Below are 15606 nucleotides of genomic sequence, written 5' to 3' on the forward strand. Positions count from 1 at the left end.
AATAAATAAAATCTTAAAAAAAAAATTGCATCATTATTTTTAACTATATAAAAACACCTGTGTGTTCCCAGAAAGAGTACAAGGAAAGACACAAAAATATTTCAAAAATAAAAATATTTTGAAGTGATGAAATTGTGGCTAAATATTTTATCTTGTTGAAACACTGTTTCTGTTAAGAAACGATTCAATAGCTTAAATCTCCAGGATTAATCTTGAAATCCACAATGCTAAGGGCCTTGAACATGGAAACTCCCCTGTTGCTCCTGTTGGATATGGTCCGTCAGGTGCTCCTGAGGCTCTGGTTGCACATGCACCTAGCTTTATTTGAGGCCCAGCGGGGCCTGGACAGCCATGGGCTGCCTTAGTTTTCCTTCCTAGGACAAGGTATGACCTGGGCGGCTAACACCCGCTACACAGGTGCTCCCCTTACCTGGTGGGCTTCGGCAAAGTTCCCCCGGAGGATGCAGGATGCCAGCAGTGACTCGGGTGGGGAGAACATCATGGGGATGAATGAACTTTGAGACTGGGGCTGTAACCGGCCATCCAGTTCATTCCTTCCAGACACAGCGTTCAGACTTCCCTCTGTTGGCACACAAGAATGTGAGGGCCAGGGAAGCAACAGAAACTGAGGAAAAACTTGACTGCTGGCACCTCCCACTAAACTCTTATCTTTAAGGTCCTTCTCTAAAAGTTCTGTAAGTGGGGCTTAATTCTTCCTCAGCTGAAGAGCAAACCTATGCTAGTATCTTTGAATACAAGACTTAGGTACCATTTTTGGGTTAGTCAGCTGTTTCTCTCTGCTAATGGGTGACTCCATGATGGTTAGACAGCCCTTCCCCCTTTCCTTGCTGAAATCTGCTTGGCCATCTACAGAACCAACCTTCTTCTTTTTTTTTTTTTTCAAATTGAGATATAATTGACATGTAACATTGTAATAGTTTTAGGTGAACAACAAAATGATTTATGTATATATTATGAAATGGTCAACCCATTAAGTTTAGTTAACATCCATCATTCATCACACCGAGTTACAGATTTTTTTCCTTGTGATAATTTTTAAGATCTATTCTCTTAGCCACTTTCAAATATACAATAGAGTCGTGTTAACTATAGTTACCACACTGTGTATTATAGCCCCAGGACTTATTTATAACTGGAAGTTTATAGCTCTTAGAACCAACCTTCTTGAATGCAGACATAAACTGTTCAGTCCAGGATTTTATACTGTGATGTAGGGCAACTCTCTATCAGTGAAAAGCTGCTTGAAGTTGGCAAATGTTTGGGACCCCCATACCTGAAGTACTTGTGCTCAGCTCACTATTTGTACTTTCCAGGGATGGATTGGAACTTCTGTCCCGGCCATCTAAAGATATTAGGAAGAAAAGAGAGAACCAACCCTCAACTCCTTACAGTGCACGAGCTGGGGAGGGAAGAGGTAGTGGTGGTGCTGAAGGGGTAGTGGCAGAGGGAGAGGGAGAAAGAGAATCTGAAGTAGGCTCCAGGCCAAGCACAGAGCCTGACCTGGGGCTCCACCTCAGGACCCTGCGATCATGACCTGAGCTGAAATCAAAAGTTGGATGCTTAACTGACTGAGCCACTCAGGCATCCTGGTCCACCTCCTTTTAAAGGCAATTTGGTAATATCCATATAACTTTGACCTTGCTATTCTACTGTTAGGGACTTATTCTGTAGCTATATTCACACAGACACATATGTATGTATGTATACACAGAGATATATGTACAAGGTTGTTTACTATAGCCTTGTTACTAATAGTAAAAAACAGAAACAATTTAAAGGTGCACAAATGTATACAAAAGGGTATACATAGCAGTGAAATGCTAAGTAGGCCTTAAATTACAAGGAGAAAAAAGTAAGTTCTCAATATGTATCATGGCACATCCGTTGTATATATAAAAGAATGTAAGTGAAAAAAGAAAAGCACAGTTGCCAATACATACAGTAAATACAGTAAATACAGTATGATGCATCTGTATGCATAAAATCCGACATACGGTTATATGTCATGAAAATTTCTGGAAAGAAACTATTAGCAAGGTTACCTTAGGGGAGTGGGACTGGGATAATCCCAGATCCAAAGAATTAGATCCCTTATTCTTTGTTTGGACCATGTGATTTATTTTAAAGAATCCTAGACAAGTGGCAGCACACCACTTGGCCTGGCACATTGGAATGAGGACTGGGGAGAACCCTTCAGAGGGTTACCTGGCCGGCTCCTTCTGGACCGACGCCCCCGGCGGAGACTTGGATTCCCCGTGGCCATGGGCCGGTATCTTCGGGAAGGCTGCTCCTCTGAAACGGCAAACTCTGGGTCATATGGGAGTGTTCAGTTTTGATTTGACCCACCTCCTGGGAGGACAGGTAGGGGGAGATCTGGACTGGCTCCAGGAGACGGGTTTCTGACACTGGTTGCTATGGTGATAATGCCCTGAGTTAAGGTGTGACTCCCATATAACAACTCACTCTCCCACATTCCTGGGATTTTTTTCCCCTCCTCACTTTTGGGACCCACTGGCTCTCTTGTCTCCTCTCACCTGAGTTCTGGTTGCTTGTTACCACCTTGTATCTCCACTGGGCCTCCGAGAGAACCTTGGAAAACCGCTGCAGGCGGCTCTGCAGGCCATCTCTGCCTCCCGAGCAGCTCTGGCCTTCTAGCAGCTTTGGCTTCTCTGGGGGACTGTGGCTGCTAAGTTTATCCAGCTGCTCTTGTAGAAGCCTGAGGAAGGCCCCTATTGCAAATTCATCAGCCAGGAACCCGCTGATACCACTAGTAAAGTGCTTTAGGTCCAAAAAGCTGTGCCCATGGGGCCCTGGGGAACTGTCTTTTGGCTCTGTCTTCGGACAGCTTGGGATTGTATTAGCAAGGCTCCTGGGGACTCCCTGGCAACCCCGTTCTGACTTCCTCTCGGGTTGTGCCGTGTGCTGAGGGCTCTCTGATGGTGACCTCAAATCCAACAGACCCTTCCCCTCAATGTCATCATCCTCAGCATAGTCCTCGGGTAGGTGAGGCTCTGGGTGAAGCTCGGCGGAGGTGATGAGGAGCAATGAGAAGATGTTTTCTAGAAGTTCCAGGCACAAGGCGTTGGGAATACTGCACAGATACTGTTGACATCTGGCTAGGTATGTTGAGAAGAGATCTGAAGCACCTAGAGAAGCACGTATAAGAGAAGAGGCCAGAGAAAAAGAAGAGAGAAAATGTAAACATTAGAAATACTACTTGGCAGGGGCGCCTGGGTGGCTCAGTGGGTTGGAGCCCCTGCCTTCAGATCGGGTCGTGATCCCAGGGTCCTGGGATCGAGCCCCGCATCGGGCTCTCTGCTCGGCAGGGAGCCTGCTTCTCCCTCTCTCTGCCTGCCTCTCTGCTTACTTGTGATCTCTCTCTGTCAAATAAATAAATAAAATCTTAAAAAAAAAAAAAAAAGAAATACTACTTGGCAGACTCAAGCATTCTCACAACTTTTTAAGTCATTTATTTTTTAATGACTACGAGAAGCAGTTATAGGGAGAAGAATAAGAGACTATTCAGCCGTATCTTTGCATGATTTGCAGATTTTGCTACCTTAATCAAGGGTACAGCTTACTGAACACTCATTATTTTGTTTCTGCTTTTACATATTATTCCTCATCATCATAGGGGAAGAGGAAAAAAAATAAAACAAGAAAACAAGAAAAATAAGAGAGGGAGACAAACTGTAAGAGACTCTCTCTTTTTTTTTTTTTTTTAAAGATTTTATTTATTTATTTGACGGAGATCACAAGTAGGCAGAAAGGCAGGCGGGGGGGAGGGGAAGCAGGCTCCCCACAGAGCAGAGAGCCCGATGTGGGGCTCGATCCCAGGACCCTGGGACCATGACCCAAGCTGAAGGCAGAGGCCCCAACCCACTGAGCCACCCAGGTGCCCCGAGACTCTTAATCATAGTAAACAAACAGGGTTGCTGGAGAGGGACGGGCTAACTGGGTGATGGACATTACGGAGGGAACGTGAGGTAATGAGCACTGGGTGCTATATAAGACTGATGAATCATTCTGAAACCAATACATTATATGTCAATTAACTGAATTTAAATTAAAAAAAGAGAAAAATTTTTTAAAAAAATGTTTAAAAAACAAAACAGCAAAAAAAATATTATTCCTCATCTCCGACAAGCACTTCGTATTTCAGTTCCTGGAATGAAGGCAGCACAGAGATGCCTTATTTTTCAATTCTATTTTCATTCACTGTTACACTAAAGGGGATCATGAGCTACCTAGATCTTTCAAGAAATACTCACTAGTCAGAAATGACCATGCTCACTGGTGAAGGTCTATTCCAAAGCCACACGGAAGATAATGGAGCCCCGGTCACAGATGGCAAGTTAAGGAATTACAAACTATTAAGAAAAAAGGAAGAGGGGGCTCCTGGGTGGCTCAGTTAGTTAAATGTCTGCCTTCATCTCAGGTCATGGTCCCGGGGTCCTGAGATCAAGCGCCACATTGGCTCTCTGCTCAGAGGAGAGCCTGCTTCTCTCTCCCTCTGCCTGCTACTCTGCCTGCTTGTGCTCTCTCTCTCTCTCTCAAATAAATAAATAAAATCTTAAAAAAAAAAAAAACAAAGAAAGAGGATAAAACATGAAGTTCTTTCATAATGGAGGTTGTAACCCAGAACATTGACTTAGAGACCCACCTTAAAAAAAAAAAATAGAACAGAAAAATAATTGAGAGGGTGCTCCATTTGGAAAGGTAAGTATTGTTTCTTAAAACTTAGTTTGTATATCTCTTACACAAACATATATATCTCACAAATTATATACCTAAGTGTAAACAGGAGTGTGATGTGAAATGCTATTTTCACTGTAGGTTATAGTAAAAAAAAAAAAAAAAAAAAAAAAAGGATTTGGAAAATACTGCACTAAGTGATCAGACTCCTATTAGAACTTAGGTAATGTCTCTTCCACGTCCTTCTGATTCATGGCGGCTGACAAATGGATGAAGTTATTCCTGGACGTAAAAAAACCAAGGCCACCTCCCAATCCCACGAAGAACTCTCTGGGAAAGGCTGTTGCCGGCTTATGTCAGGGATGGGATGGCAGGGAGAAGTCTGTACCTGGGGAGGAGAGAGAATCATTTTCTGGCTCCGCAGCCATGGCCGGGTCCTCTGAAGGACTGTCTCTGCATTCCCGGCACTGGGAGTGCTGGTGTGAGTTCACACAGAGGGCATAGATGGCATACTTCATGGCACAGAAGCTCTGGTAGAGCGTCAGGCTCGGACACCGGCTCAGGTGCTCAGGGACTAGGGCTCCAGCTGAATCTGAATGGTAGAGACATGGGCAGAACTTCAGAGTTGGGTCTCTCAGGCAGGGGTGCAGGACGGCTGAGGCAAAGACACACTGCTCTTCTGGCTCAGACTTCTCACTCTTTCTCCTTGCTGTAGTTTGACCTGCGCCCCGTCTGGACCCTTTCTTGCACTCAACATCAACGTGCAGCCCCTTCGTTTCTTTTTCCCATCCGCTTCCGTTCTACATGGCTGTTCACTACGGCCCTCATGGCTATTTAACAAGTCTCTGCCTCATATTTCTTAAAATATCCTTTTTCCTTTTTTAAGAAAATTAAAATGTCAAGTTAATATTTAGTCCACCTAGTGCCACATTACGTAGGAGACAAGGTTTAAAATGCATTTAGACTGAATAATGAGAGCAAAGGCAACAAAAAGTTGCCTTTGTTAGAAATATTTGTTAGGAACAAATATTTAATGTTTAAGAAAGCACTGAAGCAGACATCAAAGGAAAAAACACAAACTCAGTTGAAATGCCTTGTACTTGTTTAATAATTTTTCATCAAAAACAATTTTTTTTTGATTATCAGGAGAAAGGGGGGGCACCATAATTTTTAAAGGGTCTCTAACATTTTAATCTGACCCTAATTCCTTCCATAGGAAAATATAACCTGCTTAAGCCATCTATATACTGCTTATAAGAGACTCACTTCAGACCTAAAGACACCTGCATATTGAAAATGAAGAAATGGAAAAACATTTACCTTCCAAATAAAGTGAAAAGAAAGCTGGGTAGCAATATTTATATTAGATGAAACAGACTTTAAAACAAAGACTGTAATAAGAGACAAAGAAGGGCACTGCATAATGATATAGGGAACAACCCAACAAGAGAACATAATAATTGTAAATATTTATGCACCCAAAACAGGAGGGCCTAAATACATAAAGCAACTATTAACAGACATAAAGGAAGAAACTGACAATAATACAATAATGGTAGGGGATTTTAACACCTCACTTTTATCAATGGATAGATCACTGGACACAAACAAGGCAACAGTGGATCAGAATGGACACAATGGAGCAGATGGATCTAACAGATGTATTTAGAACATTCATCCCAAAGCAGCAGAATACATACTCTTTTCAAGTACACATGGAAAATTCTCCAGAATAAATTACACATTATGCCACCAAACAAGTTTCAATAAATTAAAAAATACTGAAATCACATCATGCCTCTTTTCTGACCACAATTGTATGAAACCAGAAATCAATTACAAGAGAAAGTCTGGAAAGAATACAAATACATAAATACATGGAGGGTAAGTAACATTCTACTAAGCAATGAATGGGTCAACCAAGAAATTAAAGAGGAAATAATATATGGAGACAAATGAAAATGAAAACACAATAGTCCAAAACTTTTGGGATGCAGAAAAACCCGTTTTAAGAGGGAAGATTACACTAATACAGGCCTATCTCAAGAAACAAGAAAGATCTCAAATAAACAACCTTATACTTAAAGGAGTTAGAAAAAAAGAACAAAGCCCAAAGCCAGTAGAAGGAAGAAAACAATAAAGATTAAAGCAGAAATAAATGAAACAGAGACTTACAAAAAACAATAGAACAGATCAATGAAACCAGAAGCTGGTGCTTTGAAAAGATCAACAAAATTGATAAAACTTTAGCCGGACTCATAGAGAGAGAGAGAGAGAGAGAGAGAGAGAGAGAATTCAAATAATAAAACCAGAAATGAAAGAGAATAACTGACACCACAGAAATACAAAGAATTATGAGAGAATAATATGAAAAATTATATGCCAACAAACTGGAAAACCTAGAAGAAATGGATAAATTCTTAGAAACATACAATTTTCCAAAACTAAATCAGGGAGAAACAGAAAATTTGAACAGACTCACTACTAGCAATAGAATTGAATCGGTAATCGTAAAACAAAAGTCCAGGACCAGAGGGCTTCCTAGGTGAATTCTGCCAAACATTTAAAGAAGAGTTAATAGTACCTATTTCTTCTCAAGCTATTCCAAAAAATAGAAAATGAAGGAAAGCCTCCAAATTCATTCGATGAGGCCAGCATTACCCTGGTACCAAAACCAGATAAAGATACCACAAAAAAGAAAATTATAGGCCAGTATCTCTGCTGAACACAGATGCAAAAATCCTCGAGAAAATAGCAAACTGAGGGGTGCCTGAGTGGCTCAGTCTGTTAAGTGTCTGCCTTTAGCTCAGTTCACGATCTCAGGGTCCTGGGAAAGAGCCCCACACTGGGCTCTCTGCTCAGTGGGGTGTCTGCTTCTGCCTCTCACTCTCCCTCTGCTCTCTCTCTTTCTGTCTTAAATAAATAAATAAAATCTTAAAAAAAATAGGAATTGAATAAAATAATACATTAAAAAATGTATTCAGCATGATCAAGGGGGATTTATTCCAGGGATGCAAGTGTGACTCAATACTCACAAATCAATCAATGTGATACACCACATTAACAAGAGAAAGGATAAAAACCATATTATCATCTCAACAGATATAAAAAAGCATTTGACAAAGTAAAAGATCCACTTACGATAAAAACTCAACAAAGTTTAGAGAGAGCATATCTCAACATAATAAAGTCCATATATGAAAAACCCACAGCTAACATCATATTCAATGGTGGAAACCTGAAAGCTGTTACTCTAAGATCAGGAACAAGACAAAGATGTCCACTCTCGCCACTTTTATTCAACATAGTACTGGAAGTCCGAGCCGCAGCAATCATACAAGGAAAACAAAAGGTATCCAAGTTGGTAAGGAAAAAGTAAAACTTTCACTATCTGCAGATGACATGATACTATATATAGAAAACCGTAAAGATTCCACCAAAAAAATACTAGACCCGATAAATAATTCAGTAAAGTTGCACGATACAAAATTAATATACAGAAATCTGTTGGGCTAAAAAAAAAAGGACAACTGGGGCACCTGGGTGGCTCAGTTGTTAAGTGTCTGCCTTTGGCCTTTGGCTCAGGTCATGATTCCAGGGTCCGGGCATCGAGCCCCGCATCGGACTCCTTGCTCAGAGGGAAGTCTGCTTCTCTCTCTCCCACTCCCCCTGCTTGTGTTCCCTCTCTCACTGTGCCTCTCTGTCAAATAAATAAATAAAATCTTGAAAAAAAAAAAAAAAAAAAAAGGACAACTTGCTTAAAAAAGAAAAAAGCACTAAATGTAACAAAGCAAAAAAGAAGAAAAGAAATATTATCCATGATCCTGCCAACTAAATACAATCATTGTTACATTCTGGTTTAATGTCTTTGATAGTTTGGCATGTAAGTATGTACTTAAGTTGAGTGTAATGACATTTTATATATTATTTAGTTTTCCTATTTCTTAAGTATTTTTTACAGTACAAGCATTTAATTATATTTCTTCATGGACTAAATTTCTGATGGCTGCATACAGTTCTACTGAATAAATCCCTTCCCTAGGGATTCCTTTCGGGCAGGGCATGCAGTAGTTAGGCATGCTTTGCTACTATGAAGTTGCAATAAACTCGTTTATGTATGAACTTCCTTGTGATTAATTTTAGAAAGTAACCTCAGCTTTACCAAGGTTAAGGTAATATGAAAAACTAGACCAATACTGTTCTATGCCTCAGCCTCTGCATAGTAGGACAGGCAAGCACTTGCATGACCTTGAGAGTGAGTGACTCCTTAAATTTTGTACCCCAGATGCCTCTCTTGCATTACCTTAATCCCAGTACTATTATTGCTCTTTTTCTGTCTTTCCCAAGTTTGAGTTCCATGTGTGTCCTAGTGAGTTACCAGGGATCTGACTTAAAATACTTCTCTGGAAGCCTTTTGTACTTGTATGTAGAAAACAGAGAGTTCTAGTTCCTTTAGGAGATCTGGTAAACAAATTGCCTACTTCTCCAGAAAAAAATATAAAATATAGTAACAATGGTTTTCCAATTAGTAGTAGATTCTTTTAAAACATAAATCAAAACAGTATCTAGGTTGAGAGCAAAAAGAGCTTGTTAATGAGGAGCTGAGTTTTAAGCAGAGATCTGAGGTTAAAACACTTTGCTGTTTTAGGCAAGTCTTCTAAACTTCTTTATCTGTTTAACAGATTATGAAGGAGAGATGGGAGGGAAAGAAAGCACAGAATTTGCCAGGAAGAAGCTTATGAAGCATGGAAAGACTCACCAAGAACTTTCATAAATATTGTCCGTGACAATGCTGCAAATTTAGAGAGCAGGTTCTAATTCTGCTTCATTGGGATAAAGGTACATGAGGGGTTCCTAAGAAAATTCCAGGAGGACAAAGGTTCCTGTGGGCCTGTTCTCATAGGATTCCCCATACCTCACCAAGAAAGGAGAGGAGTGTCCCTACAACCCATAATCTGATTGGGACAAATAGTGCCAAACTAGTGGGCACCTGCTGGACCACCCACCTTGACAGATCAAATTTACATAAATCTTGTGCTGAAAGAAACTGGTGCAGGATTGTCCTAAGAGGGAAGCCTGCCCAAGTCATTCCTCACCAACTCACCATGTTCTTGCTGGAGGTCCTTGGCTGGCACCTTCTGTAAGAGCTTGAGAACATCCTCCTCCCTGAGGGCTGGAAGGTTGGTAAGATGATGGAGAGAGTAGAGCACGGAGTGGCTGTCTCCACCATATAAATGACTCAAGAGATCTCTCTTTGGTATGGGGTTGCTGAAGGGCAAAATTGAGAGGTTGGAAGAAAGTCAGTTTATATCTAACTCTGAGAAACCCATCTTAGTTCCCTCTTGTTCTTTCTCTCTGGCCCATGACACCACAGGTTTCACTTCCCTCAGCACTAACTTCTAGTTGGTTTGGGATGGAGCAGAGCATTCATTTACCATTAGGAAAGTACATCAAGTCAGCTCTACTTGTCTAGAAAGGACCTAGAAAGGGCCCACAGATTAGGCTTTCCAATTTCCACGCTCTTCCTGACTAACAGCTGACTTAAGGTTCTCTGATTGCTTTGAGTAACCCACCCCACTCCCCCTCTGCCCACTGTACTTCAGGAAGTGCTGATGAAGTGGGTGAAGAACAAAACACAAACCCGGATCTGGGGAAGACCTCAGGCTAAGTCATCGGGGAAGCACAGCCTTATACACAGGCAAGAGGCAGGTGTTGCATAAACCTATGATCCAGGATAACACATGCCTAATAACAGGGACCACACTTATTAGCTGTGTCACTTTAGGCATGTGATTTGACTCCTCTGGGCTTAAGTTGCCCCACCTTTACAATGAGGACAATATCGGCCTCTATCTCACAGAATTGCTGTGAGGCTAAAGTGAAATTACCCACTGAAAGGGCTCAGAGCGATGTGTGGCATACAGAAAGTTGTTCAGGAAATGTGAGCTTTTGTTCCATTTATCACTGTCATCCTCAAATTATCCTCCAGTTATAACTTTATAGCTATGGTAAAGATAATCATTATTTATATTCCTCTCCTGGTTTAATAGCTGTGATGATTATTAGTTGCAGGTCAATGCTGTCGACTCAAACATCTATGTGGAAGGCGGCCTGAAATGGTACACGCGCGGAGCATGGGGTCTAGTGTGTCCAGTGGTAGGAAGGCAGCTGGCCGTATAGGACTGTACCTGCTCTGCTGTACACACCACTCCAGGACCTCCAGGTGAGCCCACAGACCATCACAGGCATCCCTGAGGAGCTTGTCACAGCCCTGGTCCTGTGTTGATATGGAAGAAGAAAGAGATGCAGACTGAGGCACCTGGTGTCAGACAGTGACTGACTTCAGGACCCTGCATTCTGCCTCACTTCGAGACCCCACAGCCCTCACTTCCAGAGCAGCTTGCGCTGCAGAGGGAGAGTTACCTGGGCGCTGTGGAGTGTCTGGAGCAGCCTCTTTGCTGATGCTAGGCTCTGGCAGTGCGTCCAGCCCAGGAGCACGAGCAGTCGACTGAGAGGCCTGAATTCTCTGTCTAGTAGGCGGCCAAGACTTGGGAAGTCTTCCTCTTTCAACAGCGCTAGCGCTGTCACCTGTAAGCCAATGGAGGTTGCTGTAGACAGTTATGTGGCCCTGCTGCTTGTTAGGGTAGGAAACTTTTTAGTAAAATAGGGAGAAGTCGGACAAGGACAGGAGTCTCCAGGTGAGTACAGAATGTCCACAGAAAGTCTAGACTGTAAGTTTTCCAAAGGCAGGGACTGACTTCTGTTGTAACCCCAGCTCTGAGCACAGTACATGGCACACAGGATGAGGTTAAGAAACATCTGTCGAATTAAACTAAGGCTCAGTTGTGGTTTGGATGGAGGTCAGAGTCACTAAAGTCCCCCGTTGGCTCGGCAACATATTGCTGCCACTGTCTTTTCTTCCTCACACCGTCCAGAAAGCTTATATGTATCTAACATCTTAGATCTTGTCAAAGGGCATATATAAAATGACTGCAGTTCTAATTATGAATGATACTGGTTCTCACAGCCTTTTTTCCCCTGGGACTGTTGGATGGAGACACCAAATGATTCACTGCTAATTAGACTGCTTTGTGTTGGATAAATGAGCCAGAGAGAAATGAGAAATGAAAAAGCCTATAGGAAAATCCCTGGGTACTTCTGTGATGGGGAACGAAAAAGTTCGATTTACCAGGATCTGCTCGAGGAAATGCTTGCTGTTGCTCAGGCAGTAGAAATAGGCTGATTTCCAAGCCTGGGCTGGGTCAGGATTGGAGAACAGGGCCAGCATTGCCTGCTCAGGATCTAGATGATCGGGGGATACTACAAAATCAAACCAGACAAGGTTACTGGGAAATAGGAAGATATTTCCTAAGCTAAAGCCCATTCAAAAAACCAACAGATGTGAGAGTTCATTCTTTTAAAAAGTTAAACCAGGTTTTCTACACTTCTATGTTAAAGGCACTTTTACTTCTCTCAAGAGCTTCTGAAAAGCTCTTCCCAGCTATTGCTACTACTTTATTATTTTTTTCCATCATTCCATCTTAGACTATAAAATCTGTACTTCCACGAAAGAACACCTTACCATTTATGCTTAGCCTCTCCTCTAGATTTCCTGAGCAACTTGGAAGGCAACAGCCTAGAGGAACTTCAGAGGTTGGATACAGTGGAGTTACAAGCATGCAAGGAGAAGCGGCAAAGAGAACACACCTTTTCCCGAGGGTACGGCCTTCACTGGCTTTTCTGTGGCCTTCTCTGCATAGGTATGGCCATATAAGGAGACCAGGCTCCGTCCAGCCCTGTGTAGCAGGCAGTTGAGCACCTGCTCCTCCCGCAGGGGACTCCCTCCAGCCCTGCAGGCCTCCAGTAGTTCCTCACACAGGAGACGCAGCTCAACCCCGAGCGGCTCTGCGGGGCAACGCAGACTCCGCAGGGCTCCGTAGATGGCATCTACTATGCCAGCGGGCCCAGTGGTGGGGCCCTGCACAGCTCCAAGTGCCCTTCGAATGAGGTCCACCAGTGCCTTCTGCAGAGTGCCAGTGCCATCGTCCTCATGAAGCAGGAGCTCCAGCAGGGCCTGGGCTGCCTGGGGAGCCTGCCTCAGAAGATCCCAGAGCACAGAGACAGCTTCTGAGCTGAGCCGAGGGCTCCAGCTCTCCCGCCTCTGATTTCCGTCAAGCACAGGGCCTCCTGTATCTTGTGCTAAGGCTTCGTAGAACTCCTGAGTAGATGATAAAGCAAAGGGTCCGTGGTGAGCATGTCTAGGATGTTATCACTTATATGCTTGATGTTTTCCTCTTTTCAGTATAAATATGAGTGTGTCTGTAACAGCAGCAGTAGCAAACACATTATAGTAGTTACTTCGTGCTAAGCCCTTTACACAGAAAAATCAAATTAACCTTAAGAGGAAGACACTACTATTATCCTCATTTTACAAATGGAGAGATGGAGGCAAAGAGAGAACTCAACTGCCGAAGGGCTTCATTCTAAAGCTAGGCCCCTCTCACCACCTCCAAAATGTCCACTGTGGATCTAAAGCAGGGGCTGTAAATTCATAGATCAAGCAGATAATAACTGGACATAAGACATGATGCCCACTCCCATGGCATTTAAATTCAACTTGTAAGAGAATATTACACACCAGTTTTTAACCTCTGCTCCAAATCCTAGCCATCCTTTGAGATATAACCTATTCCTCACCCTTTAAAACCTTCCCAATACCTCCAACCCACAGGACTCTCCCTCTTTATTGGGCTTTGAAAGTACGCAAAATTAGTACCATCTGGTTTAATCTATAATTGTGGCGTGTGTGTACTGGTCTTTTCTCCCTGACTAGATGGCAAACCTTTGAAGGCAAGAACCTCTATAGCCTATAATTTGTTTGTACAGCTGGAACAGAGGGAGAACAGAGGAAGGGTTAGTAGGTGCTTTTCCCTGATTTAGCATCATGCCTATGGACAGTGCTCGGGGTGCTTCTTCATTAACTGCCTCCAAGATCATCACAGGGCCACGAGTCCTCGGCCTAATAAACGAAAAGTCCCTATCTTTTTTTTTTTTTTTTTTTTAAAGATTTTGTTTAATTATTTGTCAGAGAGAGAGAGAGAGAGAGAGAGCGAGGACAGGCAGACAGAGTGGCAGGCAGAAGCAGAGGGAGAAGCAGGCTCCCTGCCGAGCAAGAAGCCCGATGCAGGACTCGATCCCAGGATGCCGGGATCATGACCTGAGCCGAAGGCAGCTGCTTAACCAACTGAGCCACCCAGGCGTCCCAAAAAGTCCCTATCTTAAATCCTATTGTTAGTGCGTCTTTAATTAGCTGGTGGCCTAGAGAGAGAGAGAGATCAGAAGTAGGCAGAGAGGCAGGCAGAGAGAAGGGGGGGGAAGCAGGCTCCCTGCTGAGCAGAGAGCCTGATGTGGGGCTTGATCCCAGGACCCTGAGATCATGACCTGAGCCAAAGGCAGAGGCTTAACCCACTGAGCCACCCAGGTGCCCCCAGATTCGAGGATTATTAATGCACCTGTTAGAGAAGACGTATTCAACAAATAGCATTTCCTTTCTCCCTTTATATTCTCTATGATACAGTGGTGAAAAATTCAAACACCAAGCTTAAATCTAAGTTAGATCTTCCTTTTATGTGGAATGAAAAAAAAACCTTTAATCCCCTATACTTAGTACTTCTAGACAATCCAACTCTAAAGAATTCTAAAATCAGATAAGTTCATTATAATTCTGAACTCTCCTCAGAGGGACCTCTACCTAGCCTGGTCTTGTCTGAGAACATAGCCAACATCATGGGGACAAGTTGAGCTGGTTGAGTGACTGTAACTCTGGGGTAGATGGCTTCCAAGCCCTCTCTCACCTTGAGGATGTTCTCTGGAATGTCACGTTGGAGATTTTCTGATAATAACAGAAACTCAAGCTTTCTCCGGAAAACACTTGGGAGTAATTTCTAGAAGGATCATAAGAAGGAAGCATAGTGATTAGACATATGCTTTAGTTAACAAATAGTAAGAAAATATTTCTCTCCAGTTAGTTTCATTTCTGCTGTTTCTCTAAAATAAAGTACTTTTAACCACTAAATTTCTGGATATGTTTGAGATATTTTCTTCTTTTTTTTAAAGGATTTATTTATTTGAGAAAGACAGAGTGCATGCAAGGGGGAGGAGGGGCAGAGGGAGAGAATCTTCAGACTCCCTGCTGAGCTCACAACCTAATGTGGGGCTTGATCTCATGACCTGTGAGATCATGACCTGAGCTGAAACCAAGAGTTGCGGATGCTGAGCTGACTGCGTCACCCAGGCTCCCCAAGATACTTTTCTATATAATTAAAAACAGCTAAACTTGGATGCATATCCCTCTTAAATACTGACTTTTAAATCTCATGCTGAGCAGCCTCAAACTCCAAGGTTTGCTCACATCATGTGACTTCTGTCACATGAAGTCTTTTTCCAAGAATCTCCCCTGCAGTCTCCAAAAACCCAGCTATGAGTAAGCCTGGAAGGGTATGGCCCACTTTATCCTCTTTTGGTCCAAACCCTGGCTTTTGGTATTCATTATAAGTTGGAAAACAAAAGAGGAAGGGATCTAATAGTTATTATGTGCTAGATACTGTATGTCATATTTTCACACATTAAAAAAAATTTCATTTATTTCTAAATCAAAGAAACCTGTGACTTGAGCATATATTTTCCTAAAGATGAAACGGTTAGGAAGTATTTTTAAAAAATATTTTATCTATTTATTTGGCAGAGAGCGAGAGATCACAAGTAGGCAGAGAGGCAGGCAGAGAGAGAGAGGGAAGCAGGCTCCCTGCTGAGCAGAGAGCCCGATGCGGGGCTCAATCTCAGGACCTTGAGACCATGACCTGAGCCGAAGGCAGAAGCTTAACTCACTGA

The 15606-nt window shown here is 42.6% G+C and overlaps 1 protein-coding gene across 1 annotated transcript in view; it reads right to left on the reverse strand.

Moving 5' to 3' along the window:
* The window catches only part of LOC111148524 (zinc finger FYVE-type containing 26), a 63382-nt gene that overhangs the window by 42005 nt on the left and 5771 nt on the right, over positions 1 to 15606 (reverse strand). The window contains exons 4-14 of the mRNA XM_022505150.1: positions 14571 to 14660; positions 12424 to 12934; positions 11906 to 12036; positions 11140 to 11304; positions 10905 to 10993; positions 9821 to 9984; positions 5105 to 5308; positions 2556 to 3167; positions 2227 to 2313; positions 1295 to 1363; positions 431 to 582 (exon numbers count right to left, since the gene is read on the reverse strand). Coding sequence (XP_022360858.1) covers positions 431 to 582; positions 1295 to 1363; positions 2227 to 2313; positions 2556 to 3167; positions 5105 to 5308; positions 9821 to 9984; positions 10905 to 10993; positions 11140 to 11304; positions 11906 to 12036; positions 12424 to 12934; positions 14571 to 14660 — 2274 coding nt within the window. The remainder of the gene's footprint in view (positions 1 to 430; positions 583 to 1294; positions 1364 to 2226; positions 2314 to 2555; positions 3168 to 5104; positions 5309 to 9820; positions 9985 to 10904; positions 10994 to 11139; positions 11305 to 11905; positions 12037 to 12423; positions 12935 to 14570; positions 14661 to 15606) is intronic.

Source organism: Enhydra lutris, unplaced genomic scaffold (assembly GCF_002288905.1).
Source record: "Enhydra lutris kenyoni isolate GAN:26980312 unplaced genomic scaffold, ASM228890v2 scaffoldscaffold20, whole genome shotgun sequence".
NCBI lineage: Eukaryota > Metazoa > Chordata > Mammalia > Carnivora > Mustelidae > Enhydra > Enhydra lutris.